The sequence below is a fragment of the Oncorhynchus tshawytscha genome, linkage group LG19 (genome assembly GCF_018296145.1).
Source record: "Oncorhynchus tshawytscha isolate Ot180627B linkage group LG19, Otsh_v2.0, whole genome shotgun sequence".
NCBI classification, from domain to species: Eukaryota; Metazoa; Chordata; class Actinopteri; order Salmoniformes; family Salmonidae; genus Oncorhynchus; species Oncorhynchus tshawytscha.
Genome location: NC_056447.1, coordinates 23,695,748 through 23,721,462, shown reverse-complemented (window position 1 = coordinate 23,721,462; position 25,715 = coordinate 23,695,748). Strand labels below are relative to the sequence as shown.

General features: G+C 46.0%; 1 protein-coding gene across 2 annotated transcripts in view; it reads left to right on the top strand.

The window, feature by feature from the left end:
* cdh13 (cadherin 13, H-cadherin (heart)) overlaps positions 1-25,715 on the top strand; it is a 527,392-nt gene that overhangs the window by 170,732 nt on the left and 330,945 nt on the right. For both annotated transcript variants that reach the window (XM_042301487.1, XM_042301486.1), the window contains exons 3-4: positions 15,419-15,630; positions 25,563-25,676. In XM_042301487.1, coding sequence (XP_042157421.1) covers positions 15,419-15,630; positions 25,563-25,676 — 326 coding nt within the window. The remainder of the gene's footprint in view (positions 1-15,418; positions 15,631-25,562; positions 25,677-25,715) is intronic.

Here is a 25,715-nt window from a genome sequence, read left to right as displayed (position 1 = left end):
AACTCTGTCTGAAGACAACCCTCACTGAACAATTTTTTTGTCAAAGAAAGCCGACATCCTCCCCTAGACCTTGTGCTGTTGCCTATCTTACGATGCTCCAAGGTGTGGGATATCTGGAATTAGTTGGGATGCAGTGCATCTTCTGAAGTGCCAAACACATTTAGTAAAGTAGTTAGCATGCATGGCTGACCTTTAACTGTGGATGAGAGAACTTTCTGTTCGAGGCTGTCAGTGATTAAGAAGTTAAATGTACTTTTTAGTATGTCTGTGCAGCAATCGGTCAGCAATGCAGTAGATGTGTACTGTCTGATGAATCCCCCTGCGCCCCCCTGCTGTAGCCTCTCCCTGAGGACACACTGGGGGACACCATTAGCCTATAGAGAGTGACATGATAAATACAAGGCTGTCTGCAACCAGCTCATACTTAGCCCACTTCACCAGCTATTCATAAAGTTATGAATTCTAACTTTATAGTATGTCTGTGTTTGTGTGTGCACGCGAGTGTGTGTGCGCGCGCGTGTGTGTGTGCATCTGGGTATGCATGTGTGAGAAAGAAAAAGTGTGTAGTTATTATACCTGCGCTTGGACAATTTTTCTCAGGTTTCCAATGTGCTTTTGTGAGGCTGGGCTATTCTACTGAGTACAGTGGTATTGTATAAGACCCACATCAGAGTACCAACCACATGGAGATTCTACAAAAAGCATTATGCTATGATTGCAATCAATAAGAAGAAATCTCTACGTGCCTTTCTATATTATTGCTCTAGGTGCACTGGAGAGATGTACTGTAAAAGGCACAGAGAGACTTGACTTGAGACTTCAACATGATGATGATTTACCACATCCGTCAACGGCGTCATTAATATGTGCATCGACGCCGTCGTCAACACAGTGACCATACGTACATATCCCAACCAGATTACAAGCAACATCCGCAATGAGCTAAAGGCTAAAGCTGCCGCTTTCAAGGGACGGACACTAATCCGGATGCTTATAAGAAATCCCGCTATGACCTCCGACGAGCCATTAAACAGGGAAAGCGTCAATACAGGACTAAGATCGAATCCTACTACGCCAGCGCTGATGCTCGATGGATGTGGCAGGCCCTCAAACTATGACGGATTACAAAAGGAAACCCAGCCACGAGCTGCTCAGTGATGCTAGCCTACCAAACAAGCTAAATGCCTTCTATGCTCTCTTCGAGGCAAGCAACACTGAGCCATGTGTGAGAGCACCTGCTCTGACTATGTGATCTTTCTCTCCATAGCCGATGTGAGTAAGACCTTTAAACAAGTTAACATTCGCAAGGCCGCGGGGCAAGACGGAATACCAGGACATGTACTCAGCAAGTGGGAGGACAAGTCGGAAATGTCTTCACTGACATTTTCAACTTATCCCTGATCCGGACTGTAATACCAACTTGTTTCCAGTAGACCACCGTACTCCCCATGTCCAACAACGCCAAGGTAACCTGCCTAAATGTCTATCTCCCTGTAGCACTCACATCTATAACCATTAAATACTTTGAAAAGCTGGTCACATCAACACCATCATCCTAGACATCCTGAACCCACTCCAATTTGCATACCGCCCCAACAAATCCACAGATAACGTAATCTCTATTACATTCCACACTGCCTTCACCTACCTGGACAAAATAAATACCAACAGTGGTTCCTCCATTAAAAGTTGTGAGCTTACGCCGTGGGATTTAGAGGTAATTTGTGGTTAAGTACGGTACCCTGCGTTACCACTTCATTGCTCCAGACCAGTGCTAAAGGGGAGTTAGAGCACTGATTATGCTTTTGGGTCCTACTGTGTCTCTAACTGACAATGAATGGGCGACATAAACCTAAATAGAAACTTATAATTGTGCACGACTTCAGTATTACTTACTAAAACTGTTGTTATACTAAGGTTTTTATTCTTTTATTTTGCTCTTACTGTAGTACTGTAGGCCACTCCCGACCGGTCACATTGTACGGCCCCTGAGTGGCACAATGGTCTAAGACACTGCTTAGCAGTGCAAGCTGTGATGATACAGATGCTGATTCAATTCCCATGCTGGCCTCAACTGGGAGACCCATGAGATGACTGTAGGTTTTTGGTTTTTCTCCCTCTAAAAACAGAACTAAATCATTCTAAATAACAAACGGGCTTTATTTACAAATTAGTAACTATGTCTCACCCCAAGTTCAAGAATGGTCTTTTTACATGATTTAAAAACACAATTATTTTCAAAAATTTTTAAGGGTTATTGCACTTAATAATGGTGTTGACTAGGGAAACGTTCCCACGGTTCTGTTCTTAGTGCCAGTCTGCATGTTCAAACTAAAACAGTGTAACTAATAATGGCATCTTTATGCTTTCATTAATAAAATAATGATATAAAATACTCTTTCAAAATGCTGATGTTTATTTAGTTATGGATCCATAACAAATTACTATGGGAATAAATATCACTGAATTACAGAAATATCTTCTATATGTAATTATTGGCGGAGAGTCACCTCATATTTTTCGATATACTATAGGCCTACCGTAGGCAACATGAGTCTCACTAGTGTTGAGTAATGTGATGTTAAAAGTGGTGTAGGTCTTATCTATTTAAAGAGCATATTGAAGTTAGAAGCAATAGGATTTGAAGCAATAGCCTACAACTATTTTAGCACAGTTTCGCGCTGCTCTGCTCAAGCATGGGGCTGGTCTTGATAAATCAATGAGTTGGTTATGTTCACTTCATCTCCGTTTGGGTATTGGTGAGACTAGAATTAAAAAATGAGGGTGCAGAAATGTTATTCTCTAAGTGTAACCTTTATTTAACTAGGCAAGTCAGTTAAGAACAAATTCTTATTTACAAGGACAGCCAACTTCTTCCTCTCCGTCGGGGAATTGAAACCCAATCTCCTGTGTGCCCTGCCTGCACGACATGGGGATTATTTAGCTAAATAGCCCAGTACTATACTGACAACCGTCACGTTGTACAGCGCAATATTTTCCGTTCCATCCTAACGGAAACCCAGAGGGTTTTTTGTTTTTCTTGGAATAGAAAACACCATAATATGAATCAAATGAATTAAGCAAGTACAAATCAAAAGTTTACACACATCTACTCATTTCAGGATTTTTCTTTATTTTTTACTATTTTCTATATTGTAGAATAATAGTGAAGACATCACAACTATGAAATAACACATATGGAATCACAGTAGCCTAATAAACAAATGCAGGTGGATTATATCTTCAAAATGCTTTAAATGCTTTAAAATCCAAATGTAAAAGCGTATACTGTACAGTACTGTATTTCTTCATCATTATCTTTATGCTTTCATTTATAATATAATGATACAAATACACTTTCAATATGCGGATATTGTTTTAGTTATGGATCCATAGCGAATTACTATGGAAATAAATATCACTGAATAACAGAAATATTGCAACAAAGTTGTCTAATGAAGGAAAACAAATTGATGCTTACTGGAAAATACTCTTTCTGTAACGGTTTTCTGTATGGGAAAGAGAGTTGGACCAAAATGCGGCGTGTAGATTTGCGATCCATGTTTATTAAACTGAAGCAACACAAATCTAAATACAAACACTACAAAACAATAAACGTAACGAAAACCGAAACAGCCTAATACTGGTGCACATACACACAGAACAAGGACATCAAGACACTAAGGACAATCACCCACAAAACCCAACACCAAACAGGCTACCTAAATATGGTTCCCAATCAGAGACAATGACAAACACCTGCCTCTGATTGAGAACCATATCAGGCCAAACATAGAACTAGACAAACTAGACATGTAACATAGAATGCCCACCCAGCTCACACCCTGACCAACCAAAACATAGAAACATACAAAGCAAACTATGGTCAGGGTGTGACAGTACCCCCCCCCGGCCGCAAAACATGAACCTATAGGGGAGGGTCTGGGTGGGCATCTGTCCGCGGTGGCGGCTCTGGTGCTGGACGTGGCCCCCACTTCACCGTAGTCTTAGTCCCCCACCTTGTCCGCTTCCGTGGCCTCCTCACCATGGCAACTCTTCTCAATGGACAGAGGGGCGGCAGCTCGGGACAGAGGGGCGGCAGCTCGGGACAGAGGGGCGGCAGCTCGGGACAGAGGGGCGGCTGCTCGGGACAGAGGGGCGGCTGCTCGGGACAGAGGGGCGGCTGCTCGGGACAGAGGGGCGGCTGCTCGGGACAGAGGGGCGGCTGCTCGGGACAGAGGGACAGCGGCGGCCCCTGGCTGACTGGCGGCACTGCCGGCCCCTGGCTGACTGGCGGCACTGGCGGCCCCTGGCTGACTGGCGGCCCCTGGCTGACTGGCGGCTCCTGGGCAGACGGGCGGCACTGGCGGCTCCTGGGCAGACGGGCGACACTGGCGGCTCCTGGGCAGACGGGCGGCACTGGCGGCTCCTGGGCAGACGGGCGGCACTGGCGGCGCTGGGCAGACGGGCGGCACTGGCGGCGCTGGGCAGACGGGCGGCACTGGCGGCGCTGGGCAGACGGGCGGCACTGGCGGCGCTGGGCAGACGGGCGGCACTGGGCAGACGGGCGGCAGATGGGCGGCACTGGGCAGACGGGCGGCACTGGCGGCGCTGGGCAGACGGGCGGCTCAGGCGGCGCTGGGCAGACTGGTGGCTCAGGCGGCGCTGGAGAGGAGGAAGGCTCTGGTAGCGCCGGAGAGGCAGGAGACTCCGGCAGCGCTGGAGAGGAGGAAGGCTCTGGTAGCGCCGGATAGGCGGGAGACTCCGGCAGCGCTGGAGAGGGAGCCCCTGTAAGGATGAGCCGGAGAGACAGCCTGGTGCGGGGGGCTGCCACCGGAGGGCTGGTGCGTGGAGGTGCTGACGGATAGACCGGACCGTGCAGGCGCACTGGAGCTCTTGAGCACTGAGCCTGCCCAACCTTACCCGGTTGAATGGTCCCGGTCGCCCTGCCAGTGCGGCGAGGTGGAATAGCCCGCACTGGGCTATGCAGGCGAACCGGGGACACCATGCGCAAGGCTGGTGCAATGTAAGCCGGCCCAAGGAGACGCACTGGAGACCAGATGCGTAGAGCCGGCTTCATGGCACTTGGCTCAATGCTCACTCTAGCCCGGCCGATACGCGGAGCTGGAATGTACTGCACCGGGCTATGCACCCGCACTGGGGACACCGTGCGCTTCACAGCATAACACGGTGCCTGTCCGGTCTCTCCAGCCCCCCGGTAAGCACAGGAAGTTGGCGCAGGTCTCCTACCTGGCTTCACCACACTTCCTGTGTGCCTCCCCCCCAATACATTTTTGGGGCTGCCTCTCGGGCTTCCTTGCCAGCCGTGCTCCCTCATATCGCCGGCTCCTCTCTTCGTCTGCCTCTGCTCTCCTAGCTGCCTCCACCTGTTCCCATGGAAAGTGATCCTTTCCCGCCAGGATCTCCTCCCAGGTGTAGCAACCCTTGCCGTCCAATACCTCGTCCCATGTCCATTCCTCTTTGCGCCGCTGTTGCTGTTGCCCGTTACCACGCCGCTTGGTCCTGTTGTGGTGGGTGATTCTGTAACGGTTTTCTGTATGGGAAAGAGAGTTGGACCAAAATGCGGCGTGTAGATTGCGATCCATGTTTATTAAACCGAAGCAACACAAATCTAAATACAAACACTACAAAACAATAAACGTAACGAAACCGAAACAGCCTAATACTGGTGCACATACACACAGAACAAGGACATCAAGACACTAAGGACAATCACCCACAAAACCCAACACCAAACAGGCTACCTAAATATGGTTCCCAATCAGAGACAATGACAAACACCTGCCTCTGATTGAGAACCATATCAGGCCAAACATAGAACTAGACAAACTAGACATGTAACATAGAATGCCCACCCAGCTCACACCCTGACCAACCAAAACATAGAAACATACAAAGCAAACTATGGTCAGGGTGTGACAGTACCCCCAAGGTGCGGACTCCGGCCGCAAAACCTGAACCTATAGGGGAGGGTCTGGGTGGGCATCTGTCCGCGGTGGCGGCTCTGGTGCTGGACGTGGCCCCCACTTCACCGTAGTCTTAGTCCCCCACCTTGTCCGCTTCCGTGGCCTCCTCACCATGGCAACTCTTCTCAATGGACAGAGGGGCGGCAGCTCGGGACAGAGGGGCGGCAGCTCGGGACAGAGGGGCAGCAGCTCGGGACAGAGGGGCGGCTGCTCGGGACAGAGGGCGGCTGCTCGGGACAGAGGGCGGCTGCTCGGGACAGAGGGGCGGCTGCTCGGGACAGAGGGGCGGCTGCTCGGGACAGAGGGACAGCGGCGGCCCCTGGCTGACTGGCGGCACTGCCGGCCCCTGGCTGACTGGCGGCACTGGCGGCCCCTGGCTGACTGGCGGCCCCTGGCTGACTGGCGGCTCCTGGGCAGACGGGCGGCACTGGCGGCTCCTGGGCAGACGGGCGACACTGGCGGCTCCTGGGCAGACGGGCGGCACTGGCGGCTCCTGGGCAGACGGGCGGCACTGGCGGCGCTGGGCAGACGGGCGGCACTGGCGGCGCTGGGCAGACGGGCGGCACTGGCGGCGCTGGGCAGACGGGCGGCACTGGCGGCGCTGGGCAGACGGGCGGCACTGGCGGCGCTGGGCAGACGGGCGGCACTGGGCAGACGGGCGGCAGATGGGCGGCACTGGGCAGACGGGCGGCACTGGCGGCGCTGGGCAGACGGGCGGCTCAGGCGGCGCTGGGCAGACTGGTGGCTCAGGCGGCGCTGGAGAGGAGGAAGGCTCTGGTAGCGCCGGAGAGGCAGGAGACTCCGGCAGCGCTGGAGAGGAGGAAGGCTCTGGTAGCGCCGGATAGGCGGGAGACTCCGGCAGCGCTGGAGAGGGAGCCCCTGTAAGGATGAGCCGGAGAGACAGCCTGGTGCGGGGGGCTGCCACCGGAGGGCTGGTGCGTGGAGGTGCTGACGGATAGACCGGACCGTGCAGGCGCACTGGAGCTCTTGAGCACTGAGCCTGCCCAACCTTACCCGGTTGAATGGTCCCGGTCGCCCTGCCAGTGCGGCGAGGTGGAATAGCCCGCACTGGGCTATGCAGGCGAACCGGGGACACCATGCGCAAGGCTGGTGCAATGTAAGCCGGCCCAAGGAGACGCACTGGAGACCAGATGCGTAGAGCCGGCTTCATGGCACTTGGCTCAATGCTCACTCTAGCCCGGCCGATACGCGGAGCTGGAATGTACCGCACCGGGCTATGCACCCGCACTGGGGACACCGTGCGCTTCACAGCATAACACGGTGCCTGTCCGGTCTCTCCAGCCCCCCGGTAAGCACAGGAAGTTGGCGCAGGTCTCCTACCTGGCTTCACCACACTTCCTGTGTGCCTCCCCCCCAATACATTTTTGGGGCTGCCTCTCGGGCTTCCTTGCCAGCCGTGCTCCCTCATATCGCCGGCTCCTCTCTTCGTCTGCCTCTGCTCTCCTAGCTGCCTCCACCTGTTCCCATGGAAAGTGATCCTTTCCCGCCAGGATCTCCTCCCAGGTGTAGCAACCCTTGCCGTCCAATACCTCGTCCCATGTCCATTCCTCTTTGCGCCGCTGTTGCTGTTGCCCGTTACCACGCCGCTTGGTCCTGTTGTGGTGGGTGATTCTGTAACGGTTTTCTGTATGGGAAAGAGAGTCGGACCAAAATGCGGCGTGTAGATTGCGATCCATGTTTATTAAACCGAAGCAACACAAATCTAAATACAAACACTACAAAACAATAAACGTAACGAAACCGAAACAGCCTAATACTGGTGCACATACACACAGAACAAGGACATCAAGACACTAAGGACAATCACCCACAAAACCCAACACCAAACAGGATACCTAAATATGGTTCCCAATCAGAGACAATGACTGATTGTCAGATCAGGATCTGATCAGATCCTCTGATTGAGAACCATATCAGGCCAAACATAGAACTAGACAAACTAGACATGTAACATAGAATGCCCACCCAGCTCACACCCTGACCAACCAAAACATAGAAACATACAAAGCAAACTATGGTCAGGGTGTGACACTTTCAAACACACATGGTCACATTGTACAGCGTCATTATGGATTAGCAGGGCTATATTTTGGCGTTCATTAATATTATTTTGGCCTTTATTCAGATTACAATCGCTCACTGTCAATTTTTTGAAAATGAAATTATCTCCAAAATATGGTTATATATAGCCTTCCTGCTATAAACGTCTATTTCAGCACTCTTCCGTGCTTCTCTGAGAAAAGCATGGAGAAACAAAAATGTTAAATTATATTCCATGATATTCTTAAGATATATGTGTTAACTGAATATATGCAAGTGATGTCTGCTAAATAATCAAGTTAAGTTTATCCCGAAATAAATAATTCTAAATAACAAACTGGCTTTATTTACAAATTAGTGTGTCACGCCCTGACCTTAGAGATCCTTTTTATGTCTCTATTTTGGTTTGGTCAGGGCGTGAGTTGGGGTGGGCATTCTATGTTTTGTGTTTCTATGATTTTCTATTTATATGTTTTGGCCGGGTATGGTTCTCAATCAGGGACAGCTGTCTATCGTTGTCTCTGATTGGGAACCATACTTAGGTACCCTTTTTCCCACCTGTGTTTTTGGGAAGTTAACTTTGTTTGATGGCACATAGCCTTAACTGGACCAAGGTGCAGCGTGGTGAGTGTACATTTTCTCTTTTATTTGAAATGACGGCGACAAAACAATAAACAATACAAAACAAACCGTAACGGGCAACAGCAACAGCACGGTTTGTTTTGTATTGTTTATTGTTTTGTCGCCGTCATTTCAAATAAAAGAGAAAATGTACACTCACCACGCTGCACCTTGGTCCAGTTCTTTTAACAGCTGTGATATGGTGAGAATGTCTCACCCCTTGTTCAAGAATTGCCTTTTTCTCACTCACTCTAGATTGAATGAAAACAAAATCTCCAAAATATTGTTACTTTTTAAACAAAGCGATTATTATTATTAGTAATTCATTTAGAATTCTATAAAAAACCCTTAGATTTTCTCACAGATCCTATTTTTTAGATACATCCACATCCACATCCACATCAATGGGGCTTTAGTGGAGCGGGTTGAGAACTTCAAGTTTCTCAGTATCACTAAGAAACTAACATGGACCACACACAACCACACAATTGTGAATAGGGCACGACAGTGCCTTTTCCCCCCTCAGGTAGCTGAAGAAATGAGGCATGGGCCCTCAGATCCTTAAAAAGTTCTAGAGCTGCACCATTGAGGGCATTATGACTGGCAGCATCACGCTTGGTACGGCAACTGCAAGGCACCCAACTGCAAGGTGCTACAGAGTACGGCCCTGTACATCATTGTGACCAAGCTCACTGCCATCCAGGACCTCTATACCAGGCGGTGTCAGAGGAAGGCTCAAAGAATTGTCAAAAACTCCAGACACCCAAGCCATAGACTGTTCTCTCTGCTACCGCACAGCAAGTGGTACCAGTGCACCAAGTCTGGAACCAAAAGGAACCTCAACAGCTTCTATCACCAAGCCATAAGGCTGCTAAACAAGACTGCTAAATAGCTAATCAAATGGCTACCTGGACTACCTGCATTGACCCTTTTTTTGCACTAACTCTCTTGCACTGACTCCATGCACACACGCTGGACTCTACCCACACACTCACACATATTTACACTGACAACCCAACACACACATACACACACAAACACTACATACGCCCACACACACTGGACTCTGCCGACACACTCACACATATTTACACTGACAACCCAACACACACATACACACACAAACACTACATACGTCCACACACACAACATGCGCACAAAAAAATATATATACTATATACTGCCACACACACACACTCATACACACTTTCACACTCACACACACTTTCACACTCACACACATACGCTTCTGTTACTGTCTATTATCTATCCTGTTGCCTAGTGACTTTATGCCTACTTCTATGTACATAGCTACCTCAATTACCCCGTACCCCTGCACATTGACTCGGTGCTTGTACTCCCTATAGATAGCCATGTTATTTTTTACTCGTTGTTCTTATTCGTTATTCACTGTGTATTTGTTCTTTGTGACACTATTTCTATTATTATACTTATTTACATTTTTATATTAACTATGCATTGTTGGAAAAGTACCCGTAAGTAAGCATTTCATTGTTAGTTTACACCTGTTGGTTACGAAGCATGTGAAAAAAACAATTTCATGTGATTTGATTTGATTACAGTGATTTTGTGCCAGTCAGATGTTATTCAAATGTATGATTTAAATCACTTCAGTTTCTCATTTTCTTATGGTCTGCCTGTTCTGTTTCCTGGCTTGGACTGTGTTTTCAGTCCCTAGAGCTACACTAAGATCAGTGGTCTGTTTGAACTTATCTTCATCGACCATATTTCATATTTTGGAGAGAGTAAGAGAGAGAAATAGAAGGAGAGAGAGCAAAAGAAAGAGAGCAAGAGAGAGAGAAGCAGGGACCAAAAGAGAGAGATTGCAAAAGCACAAGAGAGACAGATAGAGAGAGAAGAAAATGAGAAGAAAGGGAGATTAAGCATCAGAGAAGTTTGATATGGAATCAGACATGCTGCTTCTACTTTTTGGAGAACTTGTCTGAAATCCTCAGATTCCAGCTCTCTAAATGTCCTCCTAACAGTGAGACCCTGGTGTGAAAGCCTCCTGGGACGTTCTGCTCACAGTAGAAGCACAGCCTTGTTCCCGCTTAAAGGCTGTGTGTGTTGTACACAATGCTCCTCACAAATGAGAAACTCTGGCAGTAAATGGAATTACGTTTCAAAAGTTTCAAAAGCAGCACAGCGCTGTAATGCCGGATTACTTAGCGACATGATTTTGCGAGGCCTTTTGAGGCAGAGCACACTCTAATAGGACACAGCTATCAGCTCTGATGCAGACACTGTCACCTTTCAGATTAGTCTCCAGATTCCCATCTCTCCCCATCATAACATCTTGACATTTAGTTAGGAGGCAGAAAATTGTCTTCACAACACTGAGCAGGAAAACCTTATTACCTGACATAAAAAAAAATGTATTTCGTGCCTGACAATAAAAAGGAATCCAAAAGTAAATATGAGTTGTTAGATGTAATCCCATTTCCCTCGATCAAAGCCAAGCAGAAAAGGTTACACATCTGAAGCTTCCTGTTGTCTTCAAAATTATTTCTCAACAGCCTATCAAAGACTTGTTGTGTTTCTTCCGTACCCTTTTAGGATGCACACAACCTAACCGCAATGCTTTCAAGAGACAGCGTTGGATGATCAGAATGCTTGTTAGATGAAAGGAGATGGTAATGTCAAGCATCATATACAACTACACCTCCATTTGTTTATTAAGGCATAGGAGTTTTGAGAAAACAGAAACTGTTTCGGGTGAAGTATTGACAGATGCCTCAAAATACATTGACATTACTTACATATAATGACCCCGGCAAATTGGTTTCGAAATGATTTCTTGTCATTTCGAATGGAATTAAACATCTGCAATAACTAGCTGCACAAGCAGCTCTATTTTATATTTGAACATTTTTGCAGGTTTAAATTCCCAAAAGTACGACGTGTAAGTACTACCATATGTATGACATATACTTCAAAATAAGTTTACATTACTAGTCATTACTTACATGTAATGAACCCAGCAATTTGGTTTATAAATGATTTATTGACATTTTGAATGGAATTAAACATCTGCCATAACTAGCTGAATGAGCAGCTCTGTTCATAATTTGAATAATTTTGTAGGCTTAAATTCCAAAAAGTACAAATCATAAATACTACCGTATGTATGACATTTAATTCCATTCTGAAAGTGTCATGCGGGATTTTCAGTAGCTATGCAGTAATACCATATTACTTAGCTACGGTGTCCTAAAGGACCAAGCACAGTCATGAGAGGACAGATCACCATTTTACATTACCATGATTGGTTTTATGGCCTAAAAGGAACTCATGTGAAATTGGGTGACTGTAAAAAAAAGAAAGCCCACACAGTTCTCAGTTTGGGGTTTTAGCCAGCTAATCCGTGTTGTGCAGTGCTGTTTAAACTCATAGCCACTTCTTGGAGGACGAGGGGGCCAATGCCATTGTCACTTGACATCAAAGCACATCCCGCCATGCTCCCGCTGAAATCCCCCCAAAACCTGACAACATTAGAATTACCATCAAACGCTCGCTGCTTGCCTTTGAAATGTCTGACACTGTTTGCAGGCTATGAAGAGTTGTATGGGGATAGAAATTAACATTTTTATTTTATTTAACTAGGCAAGTCAGTTAAGAACAAGTTCTTATTTACAATGACTGCCTACTGGGGAACAGTGGGTTAACTGCCTTGTTCAGGGGTAGAACAACAGAGTTTGACCTTGTCAGCTCAGGGATTCGATCCAACAACCTTTCGGTTACTGACCCAACACTCTAACCACTAGGCTACCTACCTGCCATGCTTTTTGTTAGCAATGAGAATTGAATATAGAAATGGAGTTCTGTTGACTCTCTCAACCTCTACTGGCATGGTGAAGCCTTGCCTTTCTTTCCCTCCTCTCCTGTCAGTCCATAGACAGAGTGAGTGTGTGATTGTGGCCAGAGGGGAGATTTAAAGTGGCTGTGGTGGAGAAAGCGATAAAAAGGCCCCACAACAGAGTTGAAAAGGTTAAGTGCATTGAGCGAGTACGTTGATAGATTTGATTCCTATTGATTTGGTAGGCACACAGCACTAACTGTAGAGTTTTCCAATTTCAGATGGTCCTGAGGTGTAGAGAGTCTGCAAGAAGGAGAGACCCAGTTCAGCTTCACACAACAAACACAGGAGACACACTGCTGAGGGCCTAAAACAGGCTTCATCAATGTTGGAGGAAGACTTCCTTCCATCTCCTTTATCTTCTGTCCACAACAAAAAGGCATTGATCTTATTATGGCAGCATTCATAGATCCCCCCCAACCTACAGTACAGACTGACTAAGACAGGAGAAGAAATAGAGAGGGGAGGGGGGAGCGAGGGAGAGAGAGATAAAGAAAGGGACTGAAATAAACGTAGGATAATCCATTTTTATAGATGCACAGCCAGTGTGTTCTGCTGTGCCCCCCGTTCCTCATAATGCCAGTAATTCTAATGACAGGGACGTTGGCAGGGCAGGGTGGGCTTGTTAGTGTTACAGTGATCAGTGGGAGGCCCAGAACAGAACATCGCTGCACATGAGACACACCACCATGTAGCTGTAACTGTTCATCAACCCCTCATCATGTCCCTTCTGTCACTGCACTGTCAGTGTCACAGTGTGCCAGCCATCCTCGTAAAACCTGGCCTCCCTCCATATAACCTGTCTTTTATGGCCCGCTGCACATCATAATATCTGCATGGACAGCTGGGTGTGTTTGGGTGTTTGTTTGGGTGTATTTGGCTTTTTGTCATAATTACAGATGGCGATTGTGTGTGTTGATGATCCTACCAACCGCTTAACCTCTCGCTTTACAAATGATATACTGTTTTCAAAAAAAAAAAAAAAAAAAAGATAATAATTAAGGTGTGTCATTTTCTGCAGTTAAGCAACAGGTGCTAATTGTTGCAATGGGTTACCATGGTGGTTGAATGGAATGAAAGCGTAGCTCCAACTGTTTGATAATAAGTGGTAATGAGAGTTTAAAGAGGGTTTTTCAACATTAAATGTACAACACTACAATTAGCTCAGCATCTGGCCCAGGGTTGCTGGAAGTGCCACCAGATGTACATGTACATTTAATGTGAGTATTATAAGCTGTTGAGAGCAGGAATATAGGTTGATTCATGGGTAAACTAAAAAGGAGTGCTTTCCCATGCTTCCCACTTGAGAGTCAGTTTTATCCGAGGGCACTGTATTGAAGACTGTCCTTGGCTCTCCATTATAAACAGAATGTGCAGATGAGATGTTCAGTGTTCTTCAGTTTAAGAGTTCCCAGGGCTAGGGAGTATACGCTGCTAAGGATATTTCTGTTATGTAGAGAATAGAAGAAAAGAGGAAATTCATTTATTATGGATGTATTATGTAGAACATTGTCCCGACTGTAAAGCAAAGGGATTTTCCATAAAGCAGCAGCAGTGGATTCCTTCTGAGGAGGATTGGGCTCATTTGTAAATGGTGTTGTTATTAACCTAGCCACTGCTGGCTCAGATTTCAGGAAACAGTATCAATTACCTCGTACCCCTGCACATCCACCCAGAACTGCTACTCCCTGTATATAGCCATGTTATTTTTACTCCTTATTGTAATTTGTTATTCACTGAGTATTTATTCCTTGTGTCACTGTCTATTTTTAGTTTATAGTTTTAATTTCAATCTTTAAATCTGCATTATTGGGAAAGGATTAAGTTAGCATTTCACTGTATGTCTACACCTATTGTTTACGAAGCATGTGAAAAATACAATTTGATTTGATTCAAATATATGGATATCCCAGAAAACATCATGTTTTTCAAACAACTATGATCTCAAATTGAATCAGACCATTTAATCATGAAGTGGTATAAGGTTATGTTCATGCCTGAGGCAGTATGTGATAACTCTCATTCAAGACAAGTCAAAGAGTCTACAGTCCAAACGGAGGTATTGTCTTCTCACCCCCACCACCTTCCTCTTGGGCTCCTCACAGTGGAGGGGTGAGGGGGGTTGAGGGAAGGGTACTTGATGGGCCAGGAAGGGGAGTGTGGCAAAGCAAGATAAGGATAGGATCAACACGATCAGAGAAGATAAACCATGGTGGAGTGGCGCTATCTCTCTGTCAGACGACAATGGCATTTTACACATATGTGTACAGGGTGGCATACACACACACGCATGCAGGCATGCACACACGCACGCACACACTCACACAGAGTGAGATGGCTCATGGACATCTTATTTACCACACCATGTCCCTGGTAAAGACATGGAATGGCAGCAAGTGGATGGTGAGGGGTGGAGAGGGACATTTAGGCAAAGCACATGGCTTTGATAAAAGCTCATTGAAGTGTTAATGATGGCTATTAAATGAAAGCAAACAATCACACTCACACAGCATACTTATGAATAGAAGGTACAGCATTAGCAGATGCGGATATGTGCGTGTATCTGTGCCTGTGTTTATTTGTAATTGACAGAGAGGGAACCTAAGGTTATCGCCTTTGAATAGCTAACCTTGGTCATTCCTGTGACGTTGCTCATGCATAGAGATCACTGAACCTTAGAAGAGACTACTGCTGATCAGAGACAGCACATGCAGATATGTAGAATAGGTAGAGACCCTGGAATGCACAGGAACGCAACGCAACCATGTAGAAAAGCTGTCTAAACAGTGTTGGTAATAGCTGTGGTTTTTTGTTTCTCCCTCGCTCTCTCTCTCTCTCTCTCTCTCTCTCTCTCTCTTTCTCTCTCTCACAGTGTTCTTTGATGACTGTGCGGGGAATGAGGGCTTGGCGTTCGAGGTGTCCCACCCGGACTTCCAGGTGGACGAGGAGATGAACCTGGTGGCCAGACGAGACATGATGGACAGCGGCACTGTCATGTTTATCCACGGGGTCAACGAGCAGGCTGATGACATGGCACAGGTGGACATTGTCGGAGCTCCACCTAGATCTCCTCAAACACTCAGGGTGAGTAGCTGGCCAATGGATGCCTCTGACTATGGCAGATAGATACTCTCCTATTAATGTTGCTGTTCAGAGCTCATCATTTAATAAGATAGCTGTGGAAAGAAGTGTGCAACAGACTGCACAACAAAGCTTTGAAATGACAGCTGTGTCTTTTCATTGTATTTTTCTACAATGTAGACTTATTTAAAGTGACTTCCTCTTTCCACTGGGTGGATGTGTGGACTTCATTTGGGTTTGGAGAGCCGGTGGTTGGTGAAAATGACTGTGATTATGTCTGCATCTCACTTTTGTCATTCAAGTACAGTTCCCAGAACTGCCCACTGTGCTCATTGTCGCCAAACCTTAACCACTTAAATCTTCAGTCTCATCTTAAAATAAAAATGTGTTCCTTCTATATATGGTGTTAGTATTCAAAATACCAAATACAGTAACTAATTTCTGTTTAATGATCCACAAAACCACCTGTATCAAAGTCACTCCATCCATTACCCCCTTCACTTGCCTTCCAGCCCCTTCCTGTCCCCGCCCTCCAGGCCAGCACTAGTGCTGCCAACTTGATTAAAACATTTCCCAGGGCCATCTCAAATATTCCGTTACCTCCCCTCCAATCATCGCTCTTCCCTGCTCCCTGCCCAGGTGTCCCACTGGTGTAGTTTCTCTGGTTCCCAGCCTAATGAGTAGCTCTCTCACTGTCTCTGTGCGTCACCTTGCCTTCATTTGTTTATGCTTCACCCATTATTTATTTAGCTTGCCAGTCCACGGCTATGTGTTTGGCAAGCCTGGGAGGACATAAGGGAATGAGTCATCTCCAGTCTGTGTGTGAATGGGGAGAGAAGGTTTCCTCATGAGTAATGTCACCATAATGTTCTTCTTGGCGAGTACGAAGGCGCTCTGTTTTTAAAACATTTTTTTTTTGTCTCCCGAGTTAAAAGAAGCTTAGTTAAATAAAATGTTTCTAAAATGTAATTTCCTTGTCGTAGGTTAACATTATGCATATTGACATGACTAAGTGCTATAATGAAAGAAAAAGTTAAGAAAAGTTGGGTGGCCGTGGCCCAATAACCAATTTTTCTTCAGAATTCATTCTGTAGGAGAGAACTCCCAGCAGTGTCAGACCAGCGCCGATGCCAGATCATCCATTGTCTCCTCCCTTTGTTCTGGCTCTTTGATATCTCTCTGCTGCTCTAGGCCTACCCAGTGGGGGATATTAGTGTTAATGGCATAGAATACATGAACCTCATTAATTAGGCAAAGAGGGAAAGTAAGAATAGAGAGACAGAGGAGACTATTGGACATAAGAGGGTTATGGTTGAGGAGGAGGAAGAGAAAGAGAAAAGGATTGAACACAAAAGGGGCAGAAAGACAGGCGAAGAAAAGGAGGGAAAACAGGCAGATGAGACTGGATGAGTCCTTTAATGTGGATTGGTAAAGAGCTCTCATTATTTCACAATCAATTAATCTACAGAGGCTCTCTGCTTTGAGAAGCAGAACCAGAGAACAAAGCAACAGAACCATCACCCTCATCTCCGCCTCTATCATACACTGTATATCTCTGTGATGTAGACTTCAAGACTCAATCATCATAATTATTCCCCAATAGATCCACCAAACAAGGCTTGCTGTCTCTGGTGAAAGCCCCAAAGTCTGGAAAGGGTTTTGTAAGGATTGTGTTTGGAGGTTGTGTTGGGCAAACCAATCGTACCAGGCTGAGGTCATGGCAATTTGATTTGGTGTTAGGAACAGAGCTTTTATAGATTAAGAGGAAACAGACTAAAATTGAAAAATAGAAATGGGTTTCACATTTTACAGTGCCATCCTGTAATCACAATTAATATCAACCACAGCAAATGACAGTAGAAAACTGTTTTGTTCCCTTAAAACACGTCTCTGTTGCCAAGCTTTCATTACTCCAACCCCTCCATTTCTCCACTAATGTCGAGCGGAAATGTCCCTGGGTGTATATATTGATGTAACTGCCAAAATAATGGAAACACTTGAGCAAATGACGGAAACAAAGTATATTAAAAGCAGGTTCTTCCACGCATGTGTGCTTCCTGAATTAATTAAGCCATTAACATCCCATAATGCTTAAGGTCATGTATAAAAATGCTGGGCAGGCCATTATTTTGGCTACCAGGGCTATGTCCTCATAGGATGACATCCATCCACAGGGCATAAGTTGTCACTGAATTATTTGATAAGCATGTAAAGGATGTAAACTATATGCCATGGCTGTGTCTGTTACCAGATCTCAACCCAATTGAACATTTCTGTGAGATTCTGGAGTGGCGCCTGAGACTGTTTTCCACCACCATCAACAAAACACCAAATATGGAATTTCTTGTGGACGAATGGCGTCACATCCCTCCAATAGTGTGCTAGACACTTGTTGTAAGGGTCGACGCTGGTAGAGACGAGAAGCAGGTACAGGGAGTGAACATTTGATGGCGACAGACATGGAACAGGACAGGATGGTGTCTGGATGTGTACACATAACATCATTAATGCTGACACAGGGAACAACCGGGGGAGCAGACAGTTATAGACGGGGCAATCAACAAAGGGAAGGAGTCCAGGTGAGTCCAATGAGCGCTGCTGTGCGTAAAGATGGTGACAGGTGTGCGTAATGAAAGGCAGCCTGGCACCCTCGAGCGCCAGAGAGGGAGAGCGGGAGTAGGCGTGACACTTGTAGAATCTATGCCAAGGTGCATTGAATCTGTTCTGACCTGTGGTGGCCCAATGCCCTCGTAAGACACTTTATGTTGGTGTTTCCTGTATTTTGTCAGTTACCTGTATAATTCATGTTGTAGTATCTTTATAGTGTCTTTGTTGTAGATTTATTGGCTTTTGATAATTGATAAGTGCTGTCTGAGTGGGGGTAGAATATGTTTTTAATTCCTCATAGGAGGATGAGATGGTAATGTGGGCTTCAGCTTGAGGGAGGGAGGCTGCTGATAAATGATTGCCATTACGAGGAAACTCTGAATTCACAGAATAATGTATTATCTTTTGCTGGGGATCAATGTGAGAATTAATGGAAGAAAGCATTTTAATTTTTAAAAAATGCACACGCTAAGATATGGATTTTTGTTTATTTCTCTGTTATTTTCTTTCTGTTACATTATACAGTATAAGGGTTGCCCTCTGGGAAATAAATAGCCATATTTAAATATAACAATTGATAAGAGCAAAATAAAACTACTTAGTTGGCTTAGTTATTTTTCTTCCATGCCATCTCACTCTGAAATAAATGTAATATTGCATACAAGTCCTCACTTCCTTCCAGTAGTCTTTGATGGATAACAAACAGTTCTACAATGCTACCACAACACAGCAGTTGACGGTGCATACTACACCCGCTCCTATTGCAGTTTAAAACCTGCTCCCTCACTTGTTCTTTCCGTTAAAGTACTGTGTTGTTTGTCTCCGTCAGCAGTGCAGTACACAGTACCATCTAGTACCATAAGTACACAGTACCATCTCTCCTCTACTCAGCCTCTCTGTTGCTCTCCTGGTTGTTCACCTCACATGGGCTCTTTGTCATATACATGTAGTTACTAGGGGTAAGTCATGTCCAGGCCTGCCCCTCAGCCATTTCTGTACTGAAGAATCATGGCAGGGCAGTTAGAGATCTGAGTCACTGTGTCAGTCTGCCTGGTGCTGTCCTCATCCCTGTCTGGCAGCATTGCCAAGTTAAGTGGTCTTTAGCAATCTTACAAAGTGCTTTGCTGAACTCTTCAGGTCACAGCTGGTGGTGATCCCTCTGTGTGATAACAACAACCAGGCTTGTTGTTTTTATTTAATTTCTTGTGATGTTTGGTTGTGTATGTTGTGTTGTGTCTCAGGGCTGGCTTGTTGTGGCTGGAGACTAACATGTGTTCTGTGTCAATGGTGTAGTCCCAGGTTACACTCTGACATTCTCTCTCTGTTCGTACTGAACACCACTCCAACAGACAGTCAGGAATGACTAATGAGACTTCTCAATATAGTATTCAGGGGAAGAATGGCAGAATGGACAAGGACGTGACATTGCTGCCGCAGTAACTCTGCTCTCAGTCTGTGAGTGACGAAGGCTCTGTCTGTCGCAATGCTTATAGATCCTAGGTCAAACAAAGAGAGAGAGAGAGAGAGAGAGAGAGAGAGAGAGAGAGAGAGAGAGAGAGAGAGAGAGGTGTTGGTGCAGCAGCAATTTATGGACAGGAAACAAAGATTCATGACTAACTCCTCGTGTGGTGTTACAGTGTCACAGAACTGAGCCCAGCGCTAGGCCTATTCATCACCTGCACAGCGAGGCAGGAGAGGGGGACACACGTTATGTTTAGTCTCCCAGCATTCAGTGCGAGCTTCACGCCTCTCTGGCCTTGACAATGTAGCTAGGTATGTGTATCAAACGGAGTGTGCTCATCAATATCCCCAATGACCGCATGCAGAGCATTGATGGGTTTTAAGCCCCCATCCCTTTCACTGCACCCTTCATCTCTCAGCACAGGAAAGAGATAGTGACAGTGTGTTCCATCTTCAGTGTAATACCTGTCATCACTCTGCTGTTTCCCATTGAGCAGCTAAAAATAAAGGTATCGTATTGTATCATAGCAATAAAGCAGCCAGGAGCAATGCATTCTGGGATTGATGTGGTCATACTTACGGAAGTTAGGTTTTACAGGGCCACCCAAAGGCCAGGAGCTAGCTTTGGAACCCAATCATAGAAGACAACCCACCTTTGAATTTGCATTTAAATACATAATAGTCCATTTAATCTGGAGTAGTTGTGTGACACTCTGGTTGACTGCTTCAGGGTTTTCAGAGTCAGTCAGTGGCTGGAAAACACTGTCTGTTACAGGACACTATGTACTTTATGTACCTTGTTCTGGTTGTGTTGATAGGTTTCATATGACCTCTGAAGGTTGTCTGGAACAGGAAAGTAAAGTGAGTTGGAGTGAGTTGCCAGTATAGCAGTCAGTGTGCTCTCTCTGTCTCCGTGTCAACGTACAGCTTTGTAAACAACTGCCTTCAGCACCCACCCCTCCTAAATCAAATCAAATCAAATCAAATTTTATTTGTCACATACACACATGGTTAGCAGATGTTAATGCGAGTGTAGCGAAATGCTTGTGCTTCTAGTTCCGACAATGCAGTAATAACAAGCAAGTAATCTAACTAACAATTCCAAAAAACTACTGTCTTATACACAGTGTAAGGGGATAAAGAATATGTACATAAGGATATATGAATGAGTGATGGTACAGAGCAGCATAGGCAAGATACAGTAGATAATATCGAGTACAGTATATACATATGAGATGAGTATGTAAACCAAGTGGCATAGTTAAAGTGGCTAGTGATACATGTATTACATAAGGATGCAGTCGATGATATAGAGTACAGTATCTACGTATGCATATGAGATGAATAATGTAGGGTAAGTAAACATTATATAAGGTAGCATTGTTTAAAGTGGCTAGTGATATATTTACATCATTTCCCATCAATTCCCATTGTTAAAGTGGCTGGAGTAGAGTCAGTGTCATTGACAGTGTGTTGGCAGTAGCCACTCAATGTTAGTGGTGGCTGTTTAACAGTCTGATGGCCTTGAGATAGAAGCTGTTTTTCAGTCTCTCGGTCCCAGCTTTGATGCACCTGTACTGACCTCGCCTTCTGGATGACAGCGGGGTGAACAGGCAGTGGCTCGGGTGGTTGATGTCCTTGATGATCTTTATGGCCTTCCTGTAGCATCGGGTGGTGTAGGTGTCCTGGAGGGCAGGTAGTTTGCCCCCGGTGATGCGTTGTGCAGACCTCACTACCCTCTGGAGAGCCTTACGGTTGAGGGCGGTGCAGTTGCCATACCAGGCGGTGATAGAGCCCGCCAGGATGCTCTCGATTGTGCATCTGTAGAAGTTTGTGAGTGCTTTTGGTGACAAGCCGAATTTCTTCAGCCTCCTGAGGTTGAAGAGGCGCTGCTGCGCCTTCCTCACGATGCTGTCTGTGTGAGTGGACCAATTCAGTTTGACTGTGATGTGTATGCCGAGGAACTTAAAACTTGCTACCCTCTCCACTACTGTTCCATCGATGTGGATGGGGGGGTGTTCCCTCTGCTGTTTCCTGAAGTCCACAATCATCTCCTTAGTTTTGTTGACGTTGAGTGTGAGGTTATTTTCCTGACACCACACTCCGAGGGCCCTCACCTCCTCCTTGTAGGCCGTCTCGTCGTTGTTGGTAATCAGCCTACCACTGTTGTGTCGTCCGCAAACTTGATGATTGAGTTGGAAGGGTGCGTGGCCACGCAGTCGTGGGTGAACAGGGAGTACAGGAGAGGGCTCAGAACGCACCCTTGTGGGGCCCCAGTGTTGAGGATCAGCGGGGAGGAGATGTTGTTGCCTACCCTCACCACCTGGGGGCGGCCCGTCAGGAAGTCCAGTACCCAGTTGCACAGGGCGGGGTCGAGACCCAGGGTCTCGAGCTTGATGACGAGCTTGGAGGGTACTATGGTGTTGAATGCCGAGCTGTAGTCGATGAACAGCATTCTCACATAGGTATTCCTCTTGTCCAGATGGGTTAGGGCAGTGTGCAGTGTGGTTGAGATTGCATCGTCTGTGGACCTATTTGGGCGGTAAGCAAATTGGAGTGGGTCTAGGGTGTCAGGTAGGGTGGAGGTGATATGGTCCTTGACTAGTCTCTCAAAGCACTTCATGATAACGGATGTGAGTGCTACGGGGCGGTAGTCGTTTAGCTCAGTTACCTTAGCTTTCTTGGGAACAGGAACAATGGTGGCCCTCTTGAAGCATGTGGGAACAGCAGACTGGTATAGGGATTGATTGAATATGTCCGTAAACACACCGGCCAGCTGGTCTGCGCATGCTCTGAGGGCGCGGCTGGGGATGCCGTCTGGGCCTGCAGCCTTGCGAGGGTTAACACGTTTAAATGTCTTACTCACTTCGGCTGCAGTGAAGGAGAGACCGCATGTTTTCGTTGCAGGCCGTGTCAGTGGCACTGTATTGTCCTCAAAGCGGGCAAAAAGTTATTTAGTCTGCCTGGGAGCAAGACATCCTGGTCCGTGACTGGGCTGGGTTTCTTCCTGTAGTCCGTGATTGACTGTAGACCCTGCCACATGCCTCTTGTGTCTGAGCCGTTGAATTGAGATTCTACTTTGTCTCTGTACTGGCGCTTAGCTTGTTTGATAGCCTTGCGGAGGGAATAGCTGCACTGTTTGTATTCAGTCATTTTACCAGACACCTTGCCCTGATTAAAAGCAGTGGTTCGCGCCTTCAGTTTCACACGAATCCTACCTTGTCCCTCTCTGTCATTCTAACAGGGGCGAGCACTGCCAGCTCACAGCGCAGCACAACATTGCGTACAAGATTGTAACTGTATGATGTACCATAAAAGAGGAAGGACAACTGCTTCTTCTGGTTGTTGACCGGACTGTCGCCATGGCGCCAACTGTTGTTTCTGGTAGCAGCGTGGGCATGGACCTGCTGTTTTAAACTCTCTAGAGACAGCAGGTACGGTAGAGATACTCTGAATAATCGGCTATGAAAAGCAAACTGACATTTACTCCTGAGGTGCTGACCTGTTGCACCCTCGACAACTACAATGATTATTATTATTTGACCCTGCTGGTCATCTATGAACATTTGAACATCTTGGCCATGTTCTGTTATAATCTCCACCCGGCACAGCCAGAAGAGGACTGGCCACCCCTCATTACCTGGTTCCTCTCTAGGTTTCTTCCAGCCCTCTAGGGAGTTATCCAATCCACCGTGCTTCTACACCTGCATTGCTTGCTGTTTGGGTTTTAGGCTGGGTTTCTGTACAGCACTTCGTAACATCAGCTGATGTAAGAAGGGCTTTATAAATACATTTGATTGATTGGATACCTCATGCCAGGGCGGGGATCAGGAGGACCTCTACCGAGTGGGCACAGGGCTGTCACGGAGGAGGGAGGCAGAGATAGATACAGAGAGGGGGGAAGGGTGAGAGGGAAGGGACAGAGGGAGAGGGAGAATAAGAGAGAGAAAGTCAAAAAGACAGTGTATGTAAAACATAGAGAGAGATGGTGACTGCTGGATGTTCTCTCATCCCTGACACGTCACGTTGGTACTGCGGCTGCTGCTCACCCAGCCAGCACAGCACAGTGACACTCTCCTCTCCTATCCTGGCCCTATTCATACATGTGGCGATTACACTGTGGTAATAGAAATGCTACATTTTTCTGTAATTTTGCAATATACAAAAGCATCAGTCAATTTGAACAATGTAAATTTGCCATGTTTAAAACTCCTCCAATGTCCTCCACTGTCATATATACAGCATGTTAAGAGTCATATCAGCTCCCCGCCTGCCACTGGTCACTTTACAGGTGAGTGATCCAACTATGCTTCTCCACCATCTGTTCTGTGTGTTCGCTGTCTCTAGCTATTATATTGTATATCTATGAGTACACAAAAGCACGACTTCTCCTTTGAAGTCTTAGGCTCTCACATTGCTCATGCAGGCATTTTGCCTGTGTATGTGTTGGCGGGCAGTGAGGCAGCATTATGTGGCCATGTGTCCTGCTGAATGGACAGCCAGAGCCTGGTGCTCTCACTTGGGTCATTGCAGCTATGCAAATGTGTTCAATTTGAGTCCTGAGTCGATAGCGTGAATGCCAAATATAATTTTCACCAAAACGTTACCTACTAGAAGGGCCCTAATTGCATTAGAACTTACAAAAGGAGAAAGAGAAACGAGGAGAGGAAAGAAGAAGAGAGAGGTACAAGGGAGAAAAGCTACTTATCCATACCACTTATTACGTTTACATACAGTTGCAAATGCACATTGGCTAAAGAGTGTGAGCCACACATACGCGCATACACACATATAAACGGAATGTCTTTCCATACTGTGACAGAACTAGAGTCACAAAGCATGACACTTTTTCTTGTTCCTCTAGATTCTGTAGTGTTTTGAAGATGGAAATTAACATTTCAAATAGGCTCTAAGCTGAATCAACAATAGGTATAAAAAAAAGTGAGTAAATAGGTTGTCTTCGTGAGAGCATTGTCATCTTTCATCTTTCTCTCCTTCGGTCTTTCTTTTCATATCGCTGTATCTCTCTCTTTCAATCTTCCTTTCTTTTTCTACTCCCCCAAATCTGAAAAGATCGAGTCAATTAGATTGTTGAAGGAAGCATAACAATGCAATTACATCAAACCTAATGACTTACTGTTCAAGGTTATAACAGTCTAATTTTGTTGTTAGATTGTAATTCCATCCAAATGAATGTCTGTTTCTAAAGACTGTACTGGTTGCTGTGTCAGTCTTAGATAGCCTCCTCTCTTCACCGCCTCTCCAGAACAACCCTATCTGACAGCTGCTGACAGGTGTTAGAATGACAGGATCAATGTACACGTAACTGCCGAAATAAAGGAAACACCAACATAGCATCTTAATAGAGCATTGAGCCCCCACAAACCATCAGAACAGCTTCTATTCACTTTGGCATAAATTCTACGAACCACAACTGTGTGGAAACACCTGCTTTCAATAGACTTTGTATCCCTCATTTACTCAAGTGTTTCCTTTATTTTGGCAGTTACCTGTATGTCCTTTCTTCCGCCAATCAGTGGTCATCATGGTGGAGATGAGAGGAGGATAGGAAGCCATATGCCTACAGAGTGTGTGTGTGTGTGTGTGTGTGTGTGTGTGTGTGTGTGTGTGTGTGTGTGTGTGTGTGTTAGAGCTTACAATACTGTACAGCCATTACATTATGAGTGTTGTGACACACTCTTCAATGTGAGCAAGAAATACAAGAGCAGCACAATGAACTGTACAGTGACTTGATTGTATTGTGTGTATGAATGGACTCATGCTCAGTGTGCATTACTGTACATCCTTCCTATTCAATGTGATGTGTTTTGAATGCCACCCCTCTCTCTTTGTGTTTGTTTGTGTAGGAGATCCTTGGCCTTGGACAGATCCAGCCCTACAGATCGAAGAGAGCCCTGTTCGCCCCTCGCATGCATGTCAATGAGAACATGGAGCCGCCCTTCCCCAAAGTCATTGGCACGGTAAGCCTCACCCGTCCGTCCCACCTCGGGCTCCACTAA